General features: G+C 39.7%; 1 protein-coding gene across 2 annotated transcripts in view; it reads left to right on the top strand.

Annotated features, from left to right (window-relative positions):
• KCNB2 (potassium voltage-gated channel subfamily B member 2) overlaps positions 1-5,043 on the top strand; it is a 302,495-nt gene extending 297,452 nt beyond the window's left edge. For both annotated transcript variants that reach the window (XM_088471445.1, XM_088471446.1), the window contains one exon: positions 1,921-5,043. In XM_088471445.1, coding sequence (XP_088327571.1) covers positions 1,921-4,041 — 2,121 coding nt within the window. In that variant the 3' untranslated portion in view covers positions 4,042-5,043. The remainder of the gene's footprint in view (positions 1-1,920) is intronic.
• The last annotated feature ends 15,848 nt before the right edge of the window (positions 5,044-20,891 follow it).

Raw genomic sequence — 20,891 nt, 5'->3', positions numbered from 1 at the left:
TTTAGTTGGATATAGCCCCTTTGTAGGAATCATGCTGTGTGAGAATTATGGTGCATACACACGATCAGATTTTTTCTTCAGATATGGACGATAACGATTTAAAAATCGTTCAGTCGTTCATATCTGAAGGAAAATCTGACATATCTGACATGCCTGAACGATGGACGATCAACGATGCGCGTTCCCGTTTGTCAGATAACGATATCTGACATCTGATGGGTTTGCAGTCAGACTTGGACGATTCCATTCATTTTAATGCAGTCAAAAATCGTTCAATCGTTCAAATCGTTCAAAACTTTGGTCAAATCGTTCAGATCGTTCAATCGTTCATCTGACAAATCTGACAAGTCTGACAAATCTGACCGTGTGTACGCTCCATTAGCTATCATAGAAAAGTGCATGTGTTGCATTTGCAGAGGTAGTGCGTTTATCCCGAAACACCCCAGGATTCATCCTCCAGTTGTTCTGATTCTTGAGGGATGACTTTTTAATAATAATGTATTTGGGTGGACATCTCCTTTAAGCTCCCTTTTATTAAACTGTTTTTGCAATGCTGCCGGCATCTCGATCGTAAGGAGATCCGGGCAAGGTATCAGCCACGGGGGGGAGGGAGAGGGTTAGGTTTAGGCACCCCATGGGGACTTAGGGTTAGGCTGCAGGAGGGGGGAGGTTAGGCACTAAGGGGGGAGGGTTAGGTTTAGGCACTTACCAGGAGAGTTAGGGTACTGGGTAGGGAGGGTTAGTATGAGGGTACAAAAAAGGAAGGTTGGGGGTAAATAGGTCAGGGGAACATTACTCACCGTTCCCCTGTCGAGATTCCAACCATCAGAATGCTGCTGTCACTGTACTGACATCCGGCTTCTCCTCCATCTGTATTTCATACCGATTCCCTCCAAGCGCCGGCTCAGCAGTGATGACAGTGACGTCTTCGACCCGGCATTTTTGCTGGGTCGGGCCGCCAGTCTGAAAGGGGTCTCAGGCGGGTCGCACCCGGGATGGACGCGTGTACAAATCCGGGTGTGACCCACGCATTTGCAATTTGAAAGGGGTAATAGTCTCTATTACTAACCCTGCAAGATCATTTAATATAAGAATCATGGGTTTCTCATCAAAGCCAAGTCCCTCAGACCCTGGTCGAAGAAGGTACCATGTGATAGAATGTCTGGTCTGAGTGGAAAATTCTTAGGCCAAGCTATTGTCATGCTTACCAAATCAGCATACATGTCCTTTAAGGCAATATGTCATGACTAGAATAGAGAGTTGAGTCTGAGCTTGCTAGTGGAAGGAGAGGAAATAGAATCTGCAATCTGCAAGGAACTGCTACTGTATCCATCCATACTTCCCTTTGACTTTAAATTTAGCTGCAATGGTTTATGTAGAGCCGCTTATCAACTTGCCGATTAAAATGAGCGATTGAACGATAATGACATTGATCGTTCAATCGCTCATTAATCGTGCATGAATCGGGTATGAAAATGTCGAAAACGACCAGCGATGCGTGCTCCCGCTGGTCGTTTCTGACAGCAATCATCACCCGAAAATGCCGGTCAATCTGCCGATAACGACAGATTGGGCATGTCCGGGGACATATCGTTCAGTGTGGGCACCTACAGGATGAAGAACGATTGAACAATTATGATGTCGTAATCATTCAAACGTTTTCAGTCGCCAAGTGGATACGCGGCTTAAGCCTAGTATTACTGTCCATTTCATTTTGGTGTCATACAATTGATTTTTTTGCATTGAAGAATAAGCAATGAAGCAGCTATGTTTATACAAGCCTATACACACATGGTTGAAAACATTTCAGAAAATTAGAAAACAATTCTTGCCTCTACATACTGTAAACCATGTTTATTTTATTATATAATGCATATAAATGTACCCATAGTAAATATAACTTTTTATCTTGTCTTTCAGATTTTGGCGATTATATCAATCCTGTTTATTGTGCTTTCGACCATCGCATTATCATTGAACACGCTACCTGATTTGCAAGTGCCAGATGAGTTTGGACATCCAACTGACAACCCACAGCTGGCACATGTTGAAGCCGTATGCATTGCTTGGTTCACAATGGAGTATCTTCTACGCTTGCTCTCTTCCCCAAACAAGTGGAAGTTTTTTAAAGGACCACTGAACATAATTGATTTATTGGCCATTTTGCCATACTATGTTACAATTTTCCTTACAGAATCCAACAAGAGTGTTCTTCAGTTTCAAAACGTCCGCCGGGTGGTTCAGATATTCAGAATTATGAGAATATTGCGTATCCTCAAACTTGCCAGGCATTCAACAGGTCTACAGTCACTAGGATTTACACTCAGGAGAAGTTATAATGAGTTGGGATTATTGATATTATTTTTAGCAATGGGTATAATGATATTTTCTAGTTTGGTATTTTTTGCAGAGAAAGATGAAGATGCTACAAAATTTACAAGTATACCTGCATCTTTTTGGTGGGCAACCATAACCATGACAACTGTTGGGTACGGAGATATATATCCCAAGACGTTGCTTGGCAAAATAGTGGGCGGTCTTTGTTGCATTGCTGGAGTGTTAGTGATAGCGTTGCCTATCCCAATCATAGTTAACAATTTCTCAGAGTTTTACAAAGAGCAGAAGAGGCAGGAGAAAGCAATAAAGAGGAGAGAAGCCCTTGAAAGAGCAAAAAGAAACGGAAGCATTGTGTCCATGAATCTGAAAGACGCATTTGCTCGCAGCATGGAGCTGATCGATATTGTCGTAGATAAGTCCGCTGACGGAACTAATAAAGTAGAGAAAGCTAATGATAACCATTTGTCCCCAAGCCGATGGAAATGGGCACGTAGGACAATGTCTGAAACAAGTTCAAACAAATCATTCGACAATAAATACCAGGAGGTCAGCCAAAATGACTCTCAGGAACTATTAAACACCTCTTCCAGCCCACAGCATCTCAGTGCCCAGAAGCTAGAAGAGCTGTACAATGAGATCACCAAAACACATTCACACCCCAGTGTTAACTCTGCATACCACGAGCAGTCTGTTATTCCTCCTGCATATGAGGAGGAAATAGAAATGGAGGATGTTTCTTCAAAGAGAAACCAGCTGTCCGTTGCTCCAAAAGATATAATAACGGACATGAGAAGTGTTTCCAGCATTGATAGCTTTGCTAGCTGTGCAACAGATTTTACAGAAGCAGAAAGGTCTCCTCTGACACCATTTCAAGGATGTAACCTCGAAACCAGGTTTCCTTCATATCCCGTGCCTGAGGAAGGTAGTCAAGAGGTCAAAGTGTCTCAGTTACTGCCACGTTCAAAATTTACAGGTTTTGCTCCCAAAGATGTCACCTTTGAATATAAATTATCTGAGGCATCTCCCAGAAGTGATAGTGGAACCCCAAAAATAATTCTGCAAGAGCAGGTCAGTAATGAACTGGACGATGGCCAGAGTTCGCAGAAAATGAACAACCCACTTAAGGCTAGATCCCTGAAAGTTAATTTCAAACCAAATAGCAGCGCTCCCCAAAATCCGACAAAAATTACAAGCACGTTGCCACTAAGTACCATAGACCACCCATTATACACTCATCTTCAGCTAAGTACAGTTTTTCTGCAAGACTATTCTTCACCAGAGCAACCAACACAGACGCAAACTGAACCATCAGGTGAATTTTCAAGACATTCAACGTCACCTTCTCGAAACCCCAAACTTATTTCACTCTCTTCAAAGAAGAGGAGCAGCTTTACAGAAATTAATACAGAGGACGATGACTTCATACAGGTATGTGGTGCACAACACGAAACTCAGGAGGATGTCAACACCAACTGCACTGAAGAAAGAAATGATGGCAACGCTATGTCTGCAGGAACTGATGTTCTCTCTCTTCAGAAAAATATCAATCAAAACTGTACTCAGGACATTTACCTGGCAGGAGAGGACAGTAAACCAGACAATAATCAGGAGGAAAGCAAAGTAGAAAATCATTTATTTATCCCAGAAATCCACCCAGACACTGGTGAAATAGGTTATTGTCAGACACGTGAGACCAGCATGTGACTAGCTCAAAGAGCAATAAAGACGTTTTTTTTTTCTTAAAAGCACTAGAGGTTGGTAACGTCTGTGAACTCAAAGGGAAAAGCCTCAAAAACTATTAATTTTGCATGGCATGAAGAACTGCTTAGTTAAATAGTTCAGGAACTACCTTTTATAACGAACCATATAATGACTTAACGGCAGCGTGTAATAATGAAAGCCCTTAAGAGCCAGTGTACTGCAAATGCCTGACATTCTTGATCCTTTAATCCATGATTGTAGATGTATTCTGGAACATTTAAAAAAGCAATGTACAGTTTGCACAAGAAAGGATTAAATGTCAATGCATGCATTAAAAAAATGGAAATGAGGTACTGTGAGCTTTAAGAAAGCCTATATGTGTACATACTGTATGTTAGGTAGAAGACTGAATATAAACAAAGTATATAATGAGAACCCACTAATTAGGACACAGGTACAGTACTTCCTTCACAGCTTGGAAGATTTGTATAGACTTCTTATGTTGCAGAAGTGCAACTTTGCTGTTAGCTGGTCCAGTAATGTAAAGGATTGCATTATAACACTGCTACTACAAAGCTCACCAACACTGGAATCGTTATGCAACTCAAGTAAATGCTTTCTTTTCAGAGATCTTTGTTGGTTTAAATTAAGAGAATATTTTTTTTTTGTGCTATAAACCACTACAGATTTTGCTGTGCATAAAAGATTGTTTTTGCATTTCTTACTTAAAAAAAATAAAAATAAAGCAAAGAAAAAAAAAAACAGGCAAGATTTAACAACCAGAAATACGAGTGTGAAGACTGATATTTAATGTGTTAACTTGCCAAAAATATTATTACTAATAATCTCCCAATGTTGAGTACAAAAGTACGGTTATTTATCGCCACATAAATAGTGCCAATTATCAAGAAATAACTCAAGTTTCTCTATATACCTGTTGAATGCCATGTTGTGTAATACTTGTCTATATTATTTCTCTCTTAAGGGACTGTTAATTAATTAGGAACAGAGCACTTTCAGCACTTCCATAAAAATCCATTATATACAAAAATCAGTTACCTTTGTCACATTTTTTAATCTGTATATACCACTGTCATTAAATCGGGCCTACAAACCAGAGCAACTGCTGTGCTAATTATAATATTATGCTCGCTGTCGAAGTAATACAATTTTAAAGTTCCAGTGCAGGTTCTCTGTTGGCACTAGGACTTTCAAATGGTATTAATTTGGCAGAGTGTGGCACTAGTTTTATACAGTTACGGGCAGTCCCAATTTTATATTCTGTCAATCTGGTTCTTCCTAGTGCAGTGTTGGCTAACCTTGACACCCCAGCTGTTGTGGAACTATATATCCCAGCATGCCCTGCCACAGTTTTAGCATGCCCTAATAGCAAAACTGTAGCAGTGCATGCTGGGTTATGTAGTTCCATAACAGCTGGAGTGTCAAGGTTAGCCAACACTGTCCTAGTGGAAAGTCCTGGCTTCATCAAGTGCACTACAACACAGAAGAAGGGAGTTTCAGAAAGGGACCCTCCATCATTCATTTTTGCAGTTTAAAAACAAAAAAGTATAAAGATGAATATTCTAATTCTTGCACACCCGGGAGGTAAACATACTCCTACTGTATGTGGTATGAACAATAGATAAAAAGCTTGGAATACCATAGCAAACATATATCATAGTTGCCTACCTTTTAATATCTCTTCCCGGGAGAAGCCCGGGTAAGAGAAGCAGGAGGGTGGCGACGGGGGCCTGATGATTCGCATCATGAAGCCCCGCCCCCTCATGGTAAAATTGACCATGATTGGCTAAAATTTACATAGAGGGCGGGGCTAAATGATGTGATTCATGTAGAATCCCGTCTTAAGCCCCACCCCCTACACAGAGACCCACGATCACTGCGGGAATTCTCATTCTGCCCACTTCACTAGGAAGTGGGCAGAAGCTTGGAGATATGCCTACCCTTCAACGGGGGCGGAGGTTACCCAAAAAATCAGGAGCCTCCCGCGAAAACCGGGAGGGTAGGCATGTATGACATATATTCATCAAAGTAATGGGGAACTATATATTTTTTATACATAATTTGGTTGGCAACTTCACAGTATCAGTGCAGATGGCCATAATGGAAACAAGAAATCACATTTCTGGATTTTGAAACATATATTTGCTGTATGGGACACTTAGGGGGGTATGCAATCAGCTAATTGCTGTGCCGGAGCAATCCTATTAGTGGGGATTACCCCGCACGCAAGCCCCCGCAGTCGGACTAAAGTCAGCGGGAAAACCACAAAATTGGGTTCACGCGCTGGGTAAAAATTTATTGAGTCCGCAGTTTCCTGAATCACGATTTTTTGGCGCGGGAAAAAGGCTATTTAATTGAATAGCCTTTCCCCATGCAGCGGGGATTTTTGAAGGTAATTAGTCACGGGGGAAACCCCCCGGCTAATTGAATACCCCCCTTACAGGCTTTTCACTTGCTTGGAGCAAGACCACTAGATAAGCAAATCTATTCTGCATGAGCTTGGCTTGCCAATAACATTAGAGTATGGGATAAGTTCATAACATTGATGCGCTGTAAGCCATAGCAACCATCTATTAATCTATCAGCAATTTAGTATTATCAGAGAAATGAAAGCTAATTTCTAAGTGAGTGCTGTGGGCATTATTTGGGTGCAATCTACACACTGGGTCTGACTCTTAGTCTGACGCATCCGCTTTTCTGATTGGCCGTGGTAGCCTACTTCCTTCCTTATGCTAATGTGAGAACCAGCCCATGTACAATAAAAATCTGTGCATCTGCATGTGGAAGCCTCTCCCACCCACAGCAGTCGCAACCATCATCCTAAGTGTCTGGAACTGCACCCAGACCATACTCGGTTCACAATATCTGTCTGAAACAGGTGACCAATGTCCGTCCGCACGCTGCGATCGACCAAGGAAGCCGGAATACTTGCCCACGATGCACCCACAAACTGGAACAGTTTCGTGCGTTCACCCACAAACGCCCATTTTAAGGATAGTGTGCTCCGTTGATGTATGGATCAATCCATATGCACTAGCAAATACCGTCCATGTGCGTACTTGATTTGGTGCATGCTCAGATGCAGGTATAGCCACAAAATCCTTCCGCATTTCCACTTGGGTCCTACTCAGAATCAGGCCTACTTTCTGCGTGAAAGCCCTTATGAAAATCCCAGAAAAACAGTAGATATGCCAAAAAGCCAGTTTTGCCATTAAAAATTCCAATTCTTTTGGAGCTTTAGTTCTGTTTCAAGAAGCATAAGAAATTGTGTTGGGTTTCAAAATATGTCCAAAACCATGTCCTATTTTGTTTTGTTATGAGAGATATGGGTATGTAAAAGTGTTTAATTGGCACATAGACAGCACATCTGACTAAAAGCTAATGCAGCACAGGGTGAGGTAAGGTGGGCATTTATTATTAAACACAAAATATACACTCTCTGTTACTGAGCTTGAGGTCTTTTTAGTAATTTATTTATGTTAGTGGGCAAGCTTCTGGGACCTCGCAATTTGAGTATAACTACCGACTTGAATGCACTATCAAACCTTTACTCATTGCTGGAACAGCAGAATATTAATAGGTCATTTAGGATAGCTGACGTGCAGAGCAAAACGCTGCAAGATGGCGATATGGTCTTTAATTTGCAGAGTAAATAGGCAGCACATAATGAATATAACCTCAATGTCCCCTCATGATAATTTACTACAAAAATTAGGGTAAATTGAGCGGTATTGTAAGAGAAAAAAAAAAGTGAAATGAAAAGGTATGGCTCCTAAGAGCCAGGATGCTGGACACTGATCTGATGTTTACCATTAGTGTGCCTCTTCAGGTTTTCCCACTTCCCTGCAAACCCAGATGCTAGTGTATAGTTTGCAGCTGTATTTCATGAGGTGTAGCCATGATCTGGTCTTTCTGCATGGGCGTATTTATAATGGGTGCAACACACCAGACCCCCACATCCAGCACCCACAGTATATACTTACCTTTTCGCCAGATGCACTGTAATTATCTGAAAAATGTAGCGGGTACCATTTTCTCGAAGATCATGAACAGAAAAAAAAATCACCAGGAAAATGGCACCCGCACCATATAACAGGAGATCTGCGCTTGTCCAGTAGACTCGAGTGCCAGAGTCTACTCTGTGCATGTTTCAACGAGAGAGCAGGGGACCCGGAGACTGCACATGGGACCCCTCTATTGAATCGCCTTTGTCTTTCTGTGTATGTAAAACTATTTATTGCATTATGGGAGTGCAGAAATGAAGGAGCAGCTGGAAAGTGCACATTATGTCCCATTAAAAGTATGGCATAAGCCCCCACCCTGAAAAAAAATCGCCATTTTTTTGCGCAGTGAAAATGGCTCTGCGTTCCTCCACACAGTAAGGAAGAACTCTAGAATGCATCATCTCCACCTGTCTTTTTCTTATTTCAACAATCTCGCTCTGCATGCTGACGTCTTGGTTTTGCATTGCTCTGTAAAGTGGGCTTACTGGTGTGCCTACCCCATACTTTTCTAGAAATAACCTTACTCTGCTTAATTCCTTTACCTGTGCAAACGTCTATTCCTCTGTGCACACCGCCATATTACTCCACAAACCTTTGCGTTTCTGCAAAAATCTAAACCCCCTTGCACAAATTAAGGTATACAGTGGTGCTAAAACTATATTTGTACCGAGCCTGAGACATTTTGTGCATAATAAATGAACTCAGTGCCCACAAAAAAGTCAGGTCCCAGGTCACTAATAGTGATAATTTAGGATATGTGTCGAATATAGCATATACACACACTTTCCACAAGAACTATCCAGGAAGAACGAATGCCAGAGTCAGTTAGCCCCCTATGTATAGGGCTATAGACATATGACACTTGCTGATGTTTGCTAATTAAGGTCCAGATTTATTATCAAACAATTTTCTTGTTATCACTCATTACTAATCTTAAGGGGCGTTAACAATATCATTCATTGAAGTCATCGTGCCGCATCCCTGAACAGGCACTTTCTGACGATATCGTCAGATTGGCCTGTATGTTTACACGACAGCAAACATTGCTAATGACCCGCGGGAGCGCGCAGTGTTGGTCATTTGGTGCATACACACTGGACGATATGAACGACATATCGTTGAACAATATCATTATCGTTCATATCATTCACTTTTATCATCTAGTGTGTATGACCCATAACATTGTGCTCCAACCAATCAGCTCCCGCCATGTGTTTGAAAAAATAACAGCTAGGAGATGATTGGTTGGAGCACCAGTTAAGATTAATAACAAGAATATAATTCATTGATAAATCTGGACCTAGAATAGTTACGTTTGATGCACTACGAGTGGTCCGATTCTCCTCATGGGAGTAAATTATTCACCAAATTATAGGAGAATTTGGACCTATTCCTGAATTGCTGAAATCCAGCTGCTTTCCATGATCTATTGAATTGGTTTGCCCATCTCCACTACTTAATGTATAATAATAGATACAAGTAATATTTATTAGTCAAGATTATTAGCACAGCAATAGCTTAACCATGTTTTAAAAGAATTCTACAAAAAAAAAAATCCAATCACTAAGTATAATACAGACTTACACAACCTGTGGCTCTGGCTCTTTGGAAACTCCCAATCCACTCATGATCTATTCAGTCTAATTTCTTAGTATTTGCTTTGCACATTTCTATTCTAGTAATGAAAAAATGATTCAACGAAGAAGGAATATCTTTAGCACAGGACTATACTGTAAATACTGTCTTTGATATGATGAGTGTGGAAAATATAGCACATTTTTCATTCTAAACAGAGAACACTGAAGATACTTAGCTGCAAAAGTAGAAAGAGACACTTTGAATTCACTTTTTAAAATAAAAAATGTGAGTCGCACTTTATTTTATAATTACTTATATCAATATAGTTGTAGGGAATAAATCAGCTGTACTAACCTTTTTCAAATCCTATGTACTGAAAATGGATGGTAAAATAATGATGATATAATAACAAAGGGTACATTACACATATAGGTAGTTTGAATTTCCAGCTGCCCACTACTTTGTCTCTGTACTAGTGGGATAATTAAGGGAATTGGGATAGCCCATAAATGATTCTTCCGGAAGGGCCAATTACTCACTAGAGTTGGTTTCATTAACTAGTACAAACATGACAGAACACACATCGCGTTCAACATGAATTTGCTATTAGCATTTTTACTAGCGCCTTGAGCACCCTATAGGCTTCCTTAATGGTAAACACACTGTTTAAAAAAGCTGCATTCCAAATACCAGGAAAAAGGGAATGCTAGTAAAGTGGCAGTAAGTATTATGACACTAGCAACAATGGCTTCTAGTATCAGACCTGGATACATGGATTTTACTAGCAAAATCAAAACACTATTAAAACGCATGGCATAAGCAGTGGGTATGGGGCACAAAGCACTTATTCCAAACATGTTAAGAGCACAAATTATGCAAACGTATGCTCAAATGCTGTATACTGTACGTATCTCCCGTGCTCAGACACAGATGTGCATCCTCACTCACCGAAGTTATGTCAGCCCCCATGCTAAATGATGGTCCATGATAGAATCACACAAGTTGTCCACAGTGACAATTTTACTGCTTACTATCACTTTTGGACTACTTCAGTAATTCAAAATGTCATTATTCTATCCCAAAGTACAGACCATTAGATGCATAATCTTATGAGTAAGGATACATTCTTTATTTTATGTATCCACATCTGTCCATTTTTTAGCTAATTCAATTTACAATACACATATATCGTAACTACACTGGTCCACATTTAGATGGTGCAAAAGGCATAAAAGTAATGGTACACGAACAACGCTACTGTAGAGGACATGCAACATGTGTTTCCAAAAAGGCACCCTCTAAAGAATGCATCCCAAAATAAGCAGTCTGCAGCGATTGAAGTTTATCATGTTGCTAAAGTAAAATTTCCTTTCTGCATTGTGCTGCAGAATTCGGTGCACTGCTACAGATTCTTTATTCTCTGTGCATAACATTCTTTGTTCTCCATTTATTTTCTGATTCGCCTAGCTCTGGTGATCTTCCCCAATTAATCTGAGGTAATTTTTTTGCCTATAAAAATTTTTTTTTAAAACCCTATATTTGTTCTGTGTCTCTGCAGTTTTTCAGATTGTAACAAACTCACGTGAAACTAACATGGAATCAGCTAACTTAATCATTATTAGTATCTGACTGCAAAGGTCATTAATATTGAAAGAGCCTTTGGGCGGAATTCAATTAGGTGCGAGTTTTGTCCCGCAAGGCGACTTCATGGTAAATTCACATTGTGAATTACATTTGCAATTCAATTCCAAATATGGATTTATTTTTCAGAGTAAATTCGCCTGTTTTCGTTTACAACATCCTGAACACGTGAAAAGGTAGGGAAAAATGTTGAGCATTGCTTCAGAACCCCTTGAACACCCCCATAAGGACTAATTAGGCATTTGGAAGTTTTCAATCAGCTTAATTGGGCCAATAATTACATGTAATTTTAGGGGTGAAAAAAAAATGGCCTCCAATTACCCCAAAATAAGTTTCTTTGCCAAATAATGCCAAATTTAATAAAAGTATTTATTCAAAGAAAAATCATTGCTTTTTAGAATTTGTTTACAATTACCCCAAAAGCATCTTTTTTTTTGCATTTTCCGTTTAATTCCTTTATAATTAAACGAGATTCTACAGCTTTTTACATTATTTTACTTTAAAAACAGTACTTTCCCTATGGCCACTAACAGTCTTCTATATGATTCTGCTAGCAAATCTGTTCACTTTTTGGACAAAATTCACTCAGTGTAGTGCCAATTGGCGTCTCTAATTGAATTGTGCGTATCTCGGGTGCGCGTATGAAGGTCAAGTTTGCAAATTTAAGGCAAAATGTGTGAGATTAACACCTTTTGCAAACTGGCACCTAATTGAATTCCCCCCTTTAACTTTATAAAATATTATGTTTATCAACATATAAAATGTTTTTGTGCTGTCAATATTTTTTCTTATTATATAGTGAAATAATTACTTCCTGCAAGTCTAAAACTAAACATAAAATAGATTATATATAACAGGGGTAGGCAACCTCCTGCACTCCAGCTGCTGCGGACAGGGGTGCCAAGAGGGGGAAAGCGGGTACTAATTACCTGGGCCCGAGCCTCATGGAGAGGCTTGGTGGGGGCACGGGCAAGTTGCTGAGGAGGACAAATATCACCCCCTGCAGCCTCCAGGCACTGTATATAGTATTTTCCATAATTTTTTTACGGAGGGTGCATGGTCACATCTCCCGGATTTGGACACGCTCCTTCGGTGCCCAGGCCCCAGAGCTGTGGAACTACACACCCCAGCATGTCTTGCCGCAAATTTAGCATGCCTTAACAGCAAAACTGTGGCAGGGCTTGCTGCGACATGTAGTTCCACAGAAACTGAAATGCTACAGGTCGACTTAGCCCTGATATATAAGAACACTGAAAATAAAAGTAAAGGAAAAACTGCACTCCATGCAGTATTAGTAATGTTCTTAAATAAAAACTATACCTGTTATATTAATATGTCACTATGGGGGCAACTTAATTAAATGCAATGTTGAATAGTGCCGGATTAACAGCACATCCAATTGAATAGCTCCTGGAACTCATTCCCGATGCTATGCAACATTGCATTTAAAAGAAGTCCCCCCCAATGTATCAAAAAATAAACCAGTCTTTTATTGGATCGTGGAAGATGGCTGTGTCATAATATACAAGGGCAGAACATCAGAAAAAGTTTTATACAGATACTTTCATTTATCAATAAGTCAATCACTTCCCTTAAATAAATATCTGTGTAAATTTAAAATTAAGAAAATTATTTAAAAATGGAAAAACAAAATCTACAGTAAACATAACTTGTGAGTAATTTAAATTGCAATAAAAATTGTAATTGCATGTTGTGATAGCTTTTTTATTGGAAAAAAATAATGAATAAAACTAACTGGGATCAAAATGTTAACACTGAAGTGTTATGTCGCGTATCCACTTGCTGATTAAAATGAGCAATTGAACGATAACTATATCGTTATCGTTCAATCACTCATTAATCGTGCTTGAACTGGGCATGAAAATGTTGAAAATGATCAGCGATGCGCGCTCCTGCTGGTCGTTTTCAACATCAATCATCGCCTGAACATGCTGGTCAGTCTGCCGATAACAACAGATTGTCTATGTTCAGGGATGAGGGAGGGTACCTCTTCCCCTGCATTGCCTACATATCGTTCACTGTAGGCACTGCAGGGGAAGAGGTACGTTTACAATGTTGTAATTGTACTGTCATTCCACTATCTGCTAGTGGATACGCACCTTTACACTGCAGTAAACAGAAAGAAAATAAGTAATAAGAAAAGCAAATATTTTTATACAATGTGATTAAAAACTATATTGTATTGGCAAGTACAATGTTAAATAAAAATAACAAACCAATAAACTAAATTTAACTTTTTTAGTTTATGAAGGTGGACTGGATTTTATACATATTATTTTGCACCGTTAAAATCGACTTTTGGTTTTCTATTTATAAGATAACAACTCTTTTTCAAAATTTTAATAATAGTGGAGACATTGAGTTGTTGTTATACCCACTAAGATAATAAACCTATTTCTGACTACTACATGAAAAATTATACACTATAATGCTGACTACTTCATTTTAGGTATACCAGAATGCTATCTAGTATAATATATACTCACCTAACCAATTATTTTTTATTTTAAAAAATCAAGGACATTTCAGTGTTGCTCCGTGCAGAGAAATTTTGAAAAGTTGCATTTCAGGACATTTTAGAAAGTAAATTAGCCCCATTATAAATATAATTACTGAGCAAAATGCCCGCTATATACAGTGTATATGTGTATATATATGGATTTAACTCCCCCCCTCCCCCAAAAGATAAAGAATATAAATCTCTTCATCTGCATAGAATTCTATCATCCTACATTATTTTGGTTGGGTGTGGCGTTTCCCAACACACCTGCACACTCCTGATAGTAGTGTAACGTGACAAATCAGGCAACAAGGAGGATGTGAAATAAATTCATTCACAAATAGGTTTATTGTTTAAATAGGTCACTAGTAAATTCAGTCCAAATGATTGAACATCTGCCGTTTTTAAGCATATCTATCATATTACAGGGATCTCCATATTGAGTTTTGATCAGTGCAATTTTGTCATAATATTTTTTTTTGTCAGCAACTAGAGTATTTATAGTTTTGCCCTGTTAGTTCTCCATCAATATACACCAGCAGATTATCATTCTTAATCCTAATTACAAAGAAGAGCAAGTTGCAGCTTAACTACACAAGTTTGTCTTATGACTCTTGATAACTGTATCTTACATTTCTTATTATTATAAATGACCTATGAAAAATCAATACAGCATAATAAGTCAATAATGCAGATTAGGTAGAATTTAAAAGGTAATTGAAATACTTTATATAAAAATATGTTGCTTCAAAACAGTACTATTAAACAGCACAAAGGTGTTACTTGTATACTTTTTTTTTAAATAAATATTATTTTTCCCAAACAGCATAGAACGTGACATATAGGGGTAAAGCAGTACAGACATCATCTTTTTGGTCTTATCTTTAATTCTTAAAACTAGTTACAGAAACAGGAAGAACTCTTTTCATATATGAATAAAATAAGTAAGTATCCGTACACTTAGAGAGCCCATGCAACCCTTGCATCAACTTATAATTTTAGGTGAGTGCCAGGACTCTTTGGCGCACACACACATAAGAATTAGTATAAGCGTTATGAGACCAAACAGTCAGTTTTTCTACTATATTACAAAATTTCACTGTACCTGGAGATCATCTGTATTATTCTGTAATTAAGAGAATCTAGCAGGAGTAAAAACATAAAACAATGTCATTAACCAGAATGCACAATGATAACTGTAGTAAGAAGCATGTTTAGTATATGATACCAAGCCAACAGGGTTCTTACTTTTATAAGTATTACAACCCAACATATCTATTGGGGTTATTATTAACACATAGACTAGAATGCACCATGCACAACGCTTAAGCATTCATGATGACAGAATCTGTAGCACTGAGTTTATGTCAATTTTTTTTCTGTATATAATTTATGTTGTCAAATAGTAAGTTTATTTTTTTGCTCTGTAAATATATATGTATATACATATAAATTTATATTTGTACAATATTTGTTTCAGTAACTATCCTGAATGCTGCAAAGAACAAAAAAAGCACAAAAGCAACGTTTCATCCTTACTTTGATCTAAAAACTATCTGACCTTCTCAAATTTAGATTTAATAAAGCTTAATTAAAATTTGTAATGTATTTTTGCAAGACTAAAAAGATTTCTCTGAATGTCGAAGGATTCTACGCGTTTGGTATCATTTCAAGAATGCCCCAAAAGGGCCATCATAAAGGATGTTGATCTACATAGTTGCAGGAAGAGCACATGTATCAGTAAAATATTGTTTCATCTTTACAGGGTGCTTGGGTCAATTAGTAATTATAAATACAGTAACAATCACATTCTTGTTTGACTTGTATTACTGGTATCCAGCATGTTTCATATTAATTCAGCCATACTCTTCACCCATCCAGCTGAACAAACTGATAAACCTCTTTCTGCACTTTTTCATCTACATCAATAAATTCTTCTCAAACATATCTAATGGCACTTTTATCAATGTTTCCATGCTTGCTGCCTTTGACATACAGAAAGGAGAGGAAATGTGACTTTGTAATACCTAGAATGTTAATGACTTCCATACCAATCGTCCTATGAATTATGTATGCATGCAAGTAACTATTGAACATTTATGTCGATTGTGTGTACAATGACTGCATTACTTTTCTTCATTTCAGTCTGAATGCATATGCAGGATAGAAATAAATGTATAAATGACTCATTTCTGTTTCATTTCAGTTCTCTGTCATTTACATTAGCATCACATTAATTCCATCAAATCCATAGGGAATGGCAAAAAAAAAAAAAAGATCAATTCCCAACAATACACCAATCACAGCATGCTGTTAATTTTCTGATAGTTTAATACTGAATTAAGACCAACAACAGCAACAACAAAGCATAATCATTTTGGAAACTGCCGAACTGCCACTCACAATTTACATGGTGAAGCATATTTATAAGAGCACACATACTGATCTAGCAAAAACATCAAAAGTTGCAATTTCATGAGATAAAAACAATCCCCATGTCCTCTTACTCTAATAACTTAATTAAGCCCCACAAACACTTATTTGGGAAGAAATAGAAATGATGTAGATAGTTCAGGGGATAGTCCTAAAGTGATAGTACATAGGACCTTCAAGAAACATTTTCACTCATCCTACCACTACATTCCCATCTGGTGCCGCAATTCCACAAACAGCCAATCAAAGTATTTGCAGGAAGGCTCTGTCTAATGTGGATAGCGTGTGTGCACCATTATATGCAAGAGCTGGCCAATTAACCGTGTTTGACCAAAATGAAATGTGCTGTGCTAAAATATGTTTTGTGATCAGTAAATGACTGTTAATGTTACCCAACACTACAATTTGGCCAGATTTGTCATTGATCTGAAGTAGCACGCAATGGCGGAGGTCACGGAGTTAAGTGATTTTTTTTTTGTAACGTGTACTGGAAAATCCCTAAAAACTAGTATAGCACGATGTCTCATGATGCATAAGTACATAGTTGCAATTGAGAGCACTTTATCAGAAATGTATTGTAAATGTGCTTGAAGTTCTTGGGAGCTGACTGGGAGGTGGCAATTCAGACGCACGAAGATGGTCCATCTTGTGGGTGTGTTATGGGAGTGTCACGAGTGTATCTCTGATATTGGTTGCGAAGTAAGACAATCGCTCACATTGCAGGTCCTACCCATGACGGAAAATATGCACCTAGCCTGGGGCCGGATCAGGTTTTGGTGGTACAACAGATGGTTGCATTTAAAGACGCACCTAGCGAGATTAGTGCATCTAATGTAGGATTCCCAGTCCTTGCACATTCAGACGCACGGCTGTACACTAGGATAATGCTCATACTAGAATTAGCACAAAGTCACAGACGCAACTACAGTAGAAGAAGCTAAAGCGGTCGCAGTAGCGTGCAACTCAGAATCAGACACTCAGGTGAAGTATTAAATGTAAACAGTAATTCACTTATGGTGTAAGTATATCCATTTAGCATGTATAAGGACAGTGACTACCTGTCATAAAAATAAATAAAGAGAACCCAATAAATCAAATAATACCTAAAACGATATACTTATCCATTTGCTTGGTCAAAATGAGCCAATTTAAAATTTCTTTGTTGTGAACTTCTAGGATTATCAGTTAAGTTTAGGGGATATACGTAAATGTTAAGTGCTGTTGAGCAGTACTAATCCAGCTGCGCTTACCTACAGATGTGTCCGGCTTCATCTTTGCTCATAGCACGCCATACAGGCTTCTAAGTCACGACATAAGAATATCGCGACATGGGGCGGTAAGGCGCAGTGAGACTTCATCCACGGCATGCTATACACAGCTTCACCACTGGGTGGCCAGTGCTCCACTGAATAAGTGTGAATACAGTGTAAGTAGTGAATAATACAGCAGTGGATGGATACAGTCACACACTGTACAATGATTGGATATGAACTGGACCTGTGTAAATCTGTTAAATTGGAGACACCCTGCAGCAGTAAAAAAAGAGGTTTGCCAGCCTCAGAAATGGGCAGAATAACAAGAAAAATACTGCGCTGGTGTGTCCCTGTCAAAACACATATAAACACATAATGTAGATATTCACATATATTTATTAAAATTGATCATATAATAATGTTGATAAAACAACAATAAGACTAAATCTCATCAATTGTGAGAGCGGGACTCTTGCAGGTATCTATTGGACTCAACGTAGCCTGCTGGGCTGCTTGTCTGTGGAGTTTGGGCTGGAGACGCTGCGTGACAAGCCATCTATACAGGGGCCCATCCAGCTCTCTCCTTGTGGGCACACTTACCTTGGGGTGGGTGCGATCGGACATTGCCCAGCTGCACACTCCTCATAAGCCATATTTGCAAGGTATGATCTACAACTAATGTCTCCTTGCTTGGATTTATATCAAGTGCTGGACTTTTATTTCATCACGGCTCACGCTATTTCATCTCCCCGTGAATGACAGTATTTTTTTATTTATTTTTGTATGGGACATTATTGCACTAAGGCCCTCATTCAGAGCCGCACGTTAACAACAGTACGCTCGTTGCGTTCCGATGTTGACTAACCGCGCATGCGTCGGTGTTACACTGCGCATGTGCGTACGGCAGATTGCGAGCTTTTTTTCTCTCGTTCCTAAAATAGCGTACAGGAAGTGACATGTCAAATGTGATTGACAGAACAGGGCGTTTTTGGGTGTTGACGGGGGTGGAGATGAAAAAACGCAGGCGTGGCGAGGCGTTTTTGGGGCGTACATACATTAGCAGATGCGAACGTCAAATGTGTTCGGACCGTCTCATACGTCACTGGAACATCCGCTTTCCCTTCAAAATGCTCGCACAGCTTAGGGTCAGGATTACTCGACCACATTGGCGATGGGCTTCTCCTCCGTCCCGGGACTCAACGATGGTGCTGCGATTAATCGCGGCTGGTCAGTAAAGTAATTAGTGTTGGATTGAAAACCGGCTTGGTATGTGTTTGGAAAGCAGTTTATTGGGATAGCACATAAGCGTACGCAGGTGGAAATCAGAGCTGCTAATGTCATGATTACACAATCAATTAGCGTACATTTTTGGTGTTTTATTTTGGCCACAATTTGTTGGTTATGGCCTATTGTAACAATAATGTCATCATGTTTTAATTAGCTCCCCTTTTTTTTGGTTTACTGTGGAATTTGCATCGCTATGTGATTTTTTAAACGTTCCTTAAAGAAGCCTTTTTTTTTTTTTTAAGAGGGTCAGTTTTTGCCTTTAGGGCCAGGATTAAATGTAACCCATTTGTACAATAATGTCACAATACAATGTAAGTTTTTTGTTTTAAATTTATTGTTTAAACACAAACAAATTGGCCTAATATTTTGTTGCCTTTTTTTTGTGGCAAAGATATTTGTTAAAAAAAAAAAAAAAGCCATAACTGGTAACATAAACGTAAATACCAAAATTAAAAACATTTCACAAGAAAGGAGAGGGAAGTTTTGACCAGAAAGGAATATGAGCCAAGCACAGAAGGAGTGTGGGAAAAGTCGCCATTGCTGTCACCGTTTTCTCGGCCGTTTGGCTGGGTGAGGGTGGGCGCCAGACCGGGTCCGGGATGCCATCGGGCTGGCCTGTCCAGAGGCAGATGTTGTGGCCTCTGGACTAGGCACAGGGCTAGGCACATTTGGAGGATTGGCTGATGTTGTGCCAGAGGTGGAGGATCCGGATGTTCCGGCAGGAAGGGAGGTCGGCTCCACCATGTGCTGGCGAACGAGCTGCTCCAGGGCATCGGCGATGCGGATGTTGGCCCTGGTATTTTCCGCCAGGGCCTGAGCAATGGTCACGTTGGCCGCAGCATTTTGCTCCAGGGCCTCAGCCACCCGTATCAGACTGGCGTCCATCCTCTGCAGAATCTCCGTATGGAAATCCGATTTAAAATTGAGTTCTGTGAGGAGGCCCACTGCCTGCGAGGGGGCACGCCCTGGACTGGCTTCTGCAGGGTCCTCAGCCGGATGTACTGGTTCCTCCCCTGCAGAGCCAACAGAAATTCTGCGGCCAAGGCTCCCCTCTGGAGCAGACTCATCCGCCTCTGTCTCTGTTAGGAAAAATGCGAAAAGACTCACATTAGAATCTACATATTGGCACAATAGCATTTCAGAGTTGGTGACATCACAAGACTTACCTTGGCCAACATGAGGAGCCGCAAAGTCTGGCATGTCCGTATCCATGTTGGACACGCCAAACACCTCCACAGCCTGCACACACCCCTGTGCCAGCTCTTCTAAGTCTGTCAACTCCAATGACACAGGGGTGGGACCCCCACCTGTCCCCCTTGCATGCCTAGCCCTGTCGGCAAGTTTTTGCTTGAGACGATATTTGAAGTCTGCCCATCTGTGGAATGAAATTGGAACCATTATCCTTTTTTTTACAATGGGGTTTGTTTATAGGATGGGAAAGTGTTTACTTACCGCCGTTTGACATCCCGGGCTAGACGGACATAATCACCCACCCTATTGACAGCAACGGCGACCTCCTCCCACATTCTCCACTTCTGGCTTTGGCTCATATCCCTGGCTGCCTGGGGCAGGATGTCAACGCACTTCTGGATCAAAACCTCCATCTCCTTGCTTGTGAAATGTGGCTGCCTTTTTTTTTTGGCAGCTTTGGCGGGTTGACTGGGGCCAGCAGTCTCTTCCATGTCATCCTCCTCACCTATTTGGGTAAATATGCAGATTTAGCCACTTCACAACTTGCACAATATTATGTTTTAAAAGAATCATTGAGACAAAATGCATGAAGGCCTTACCGCCGGAATTTTGGCCATTGTTTCCCTGGTCTGAAGCCATGTCTCTGCTTCCAGAATGAAATCAACCAGAAATTAAATGTGATTTCGTGACGTATTTATACATGCGTCCTTAGTTTGCGGCCGCATCATTGATTGTGCGTCCCTATGATTCATCCTTAATTTGTGCGGGAAAATAAACACTATTTATGGCTTGGTGTGTGTGGAGTCGAGGTTGCGTTGTTGGATTGTTGGCGGTTAAGTTGGTTGGATTTGGTTGTTTGCGGTTGGAGGATTTGGCGGTGTTTGTATTTTTTTTGGTTTGCTACAGTTGTTTTGGTTTTCCGTT

Source organism: Taudactylus pleione, unplaced genomic scaffold (genome assembly GCF_031769625.1).
Source record: "Taudactylus pleione unplaced genomic scaffold, aTauple2 ptg000114l, whole genome shotgun sequence".
NCBI classification, from domain to species: domain Eukaryota; kingdom Metazoa; phylum Chordata; class Amphibia; order Anura; family Myobatrachidae; genus Taudactylus; species Taudactylus pleione.
Note: the sequence above shows the minus strand (reverse complement) of the source record. Positions and strands in the feature narration are given on the sequence as shown.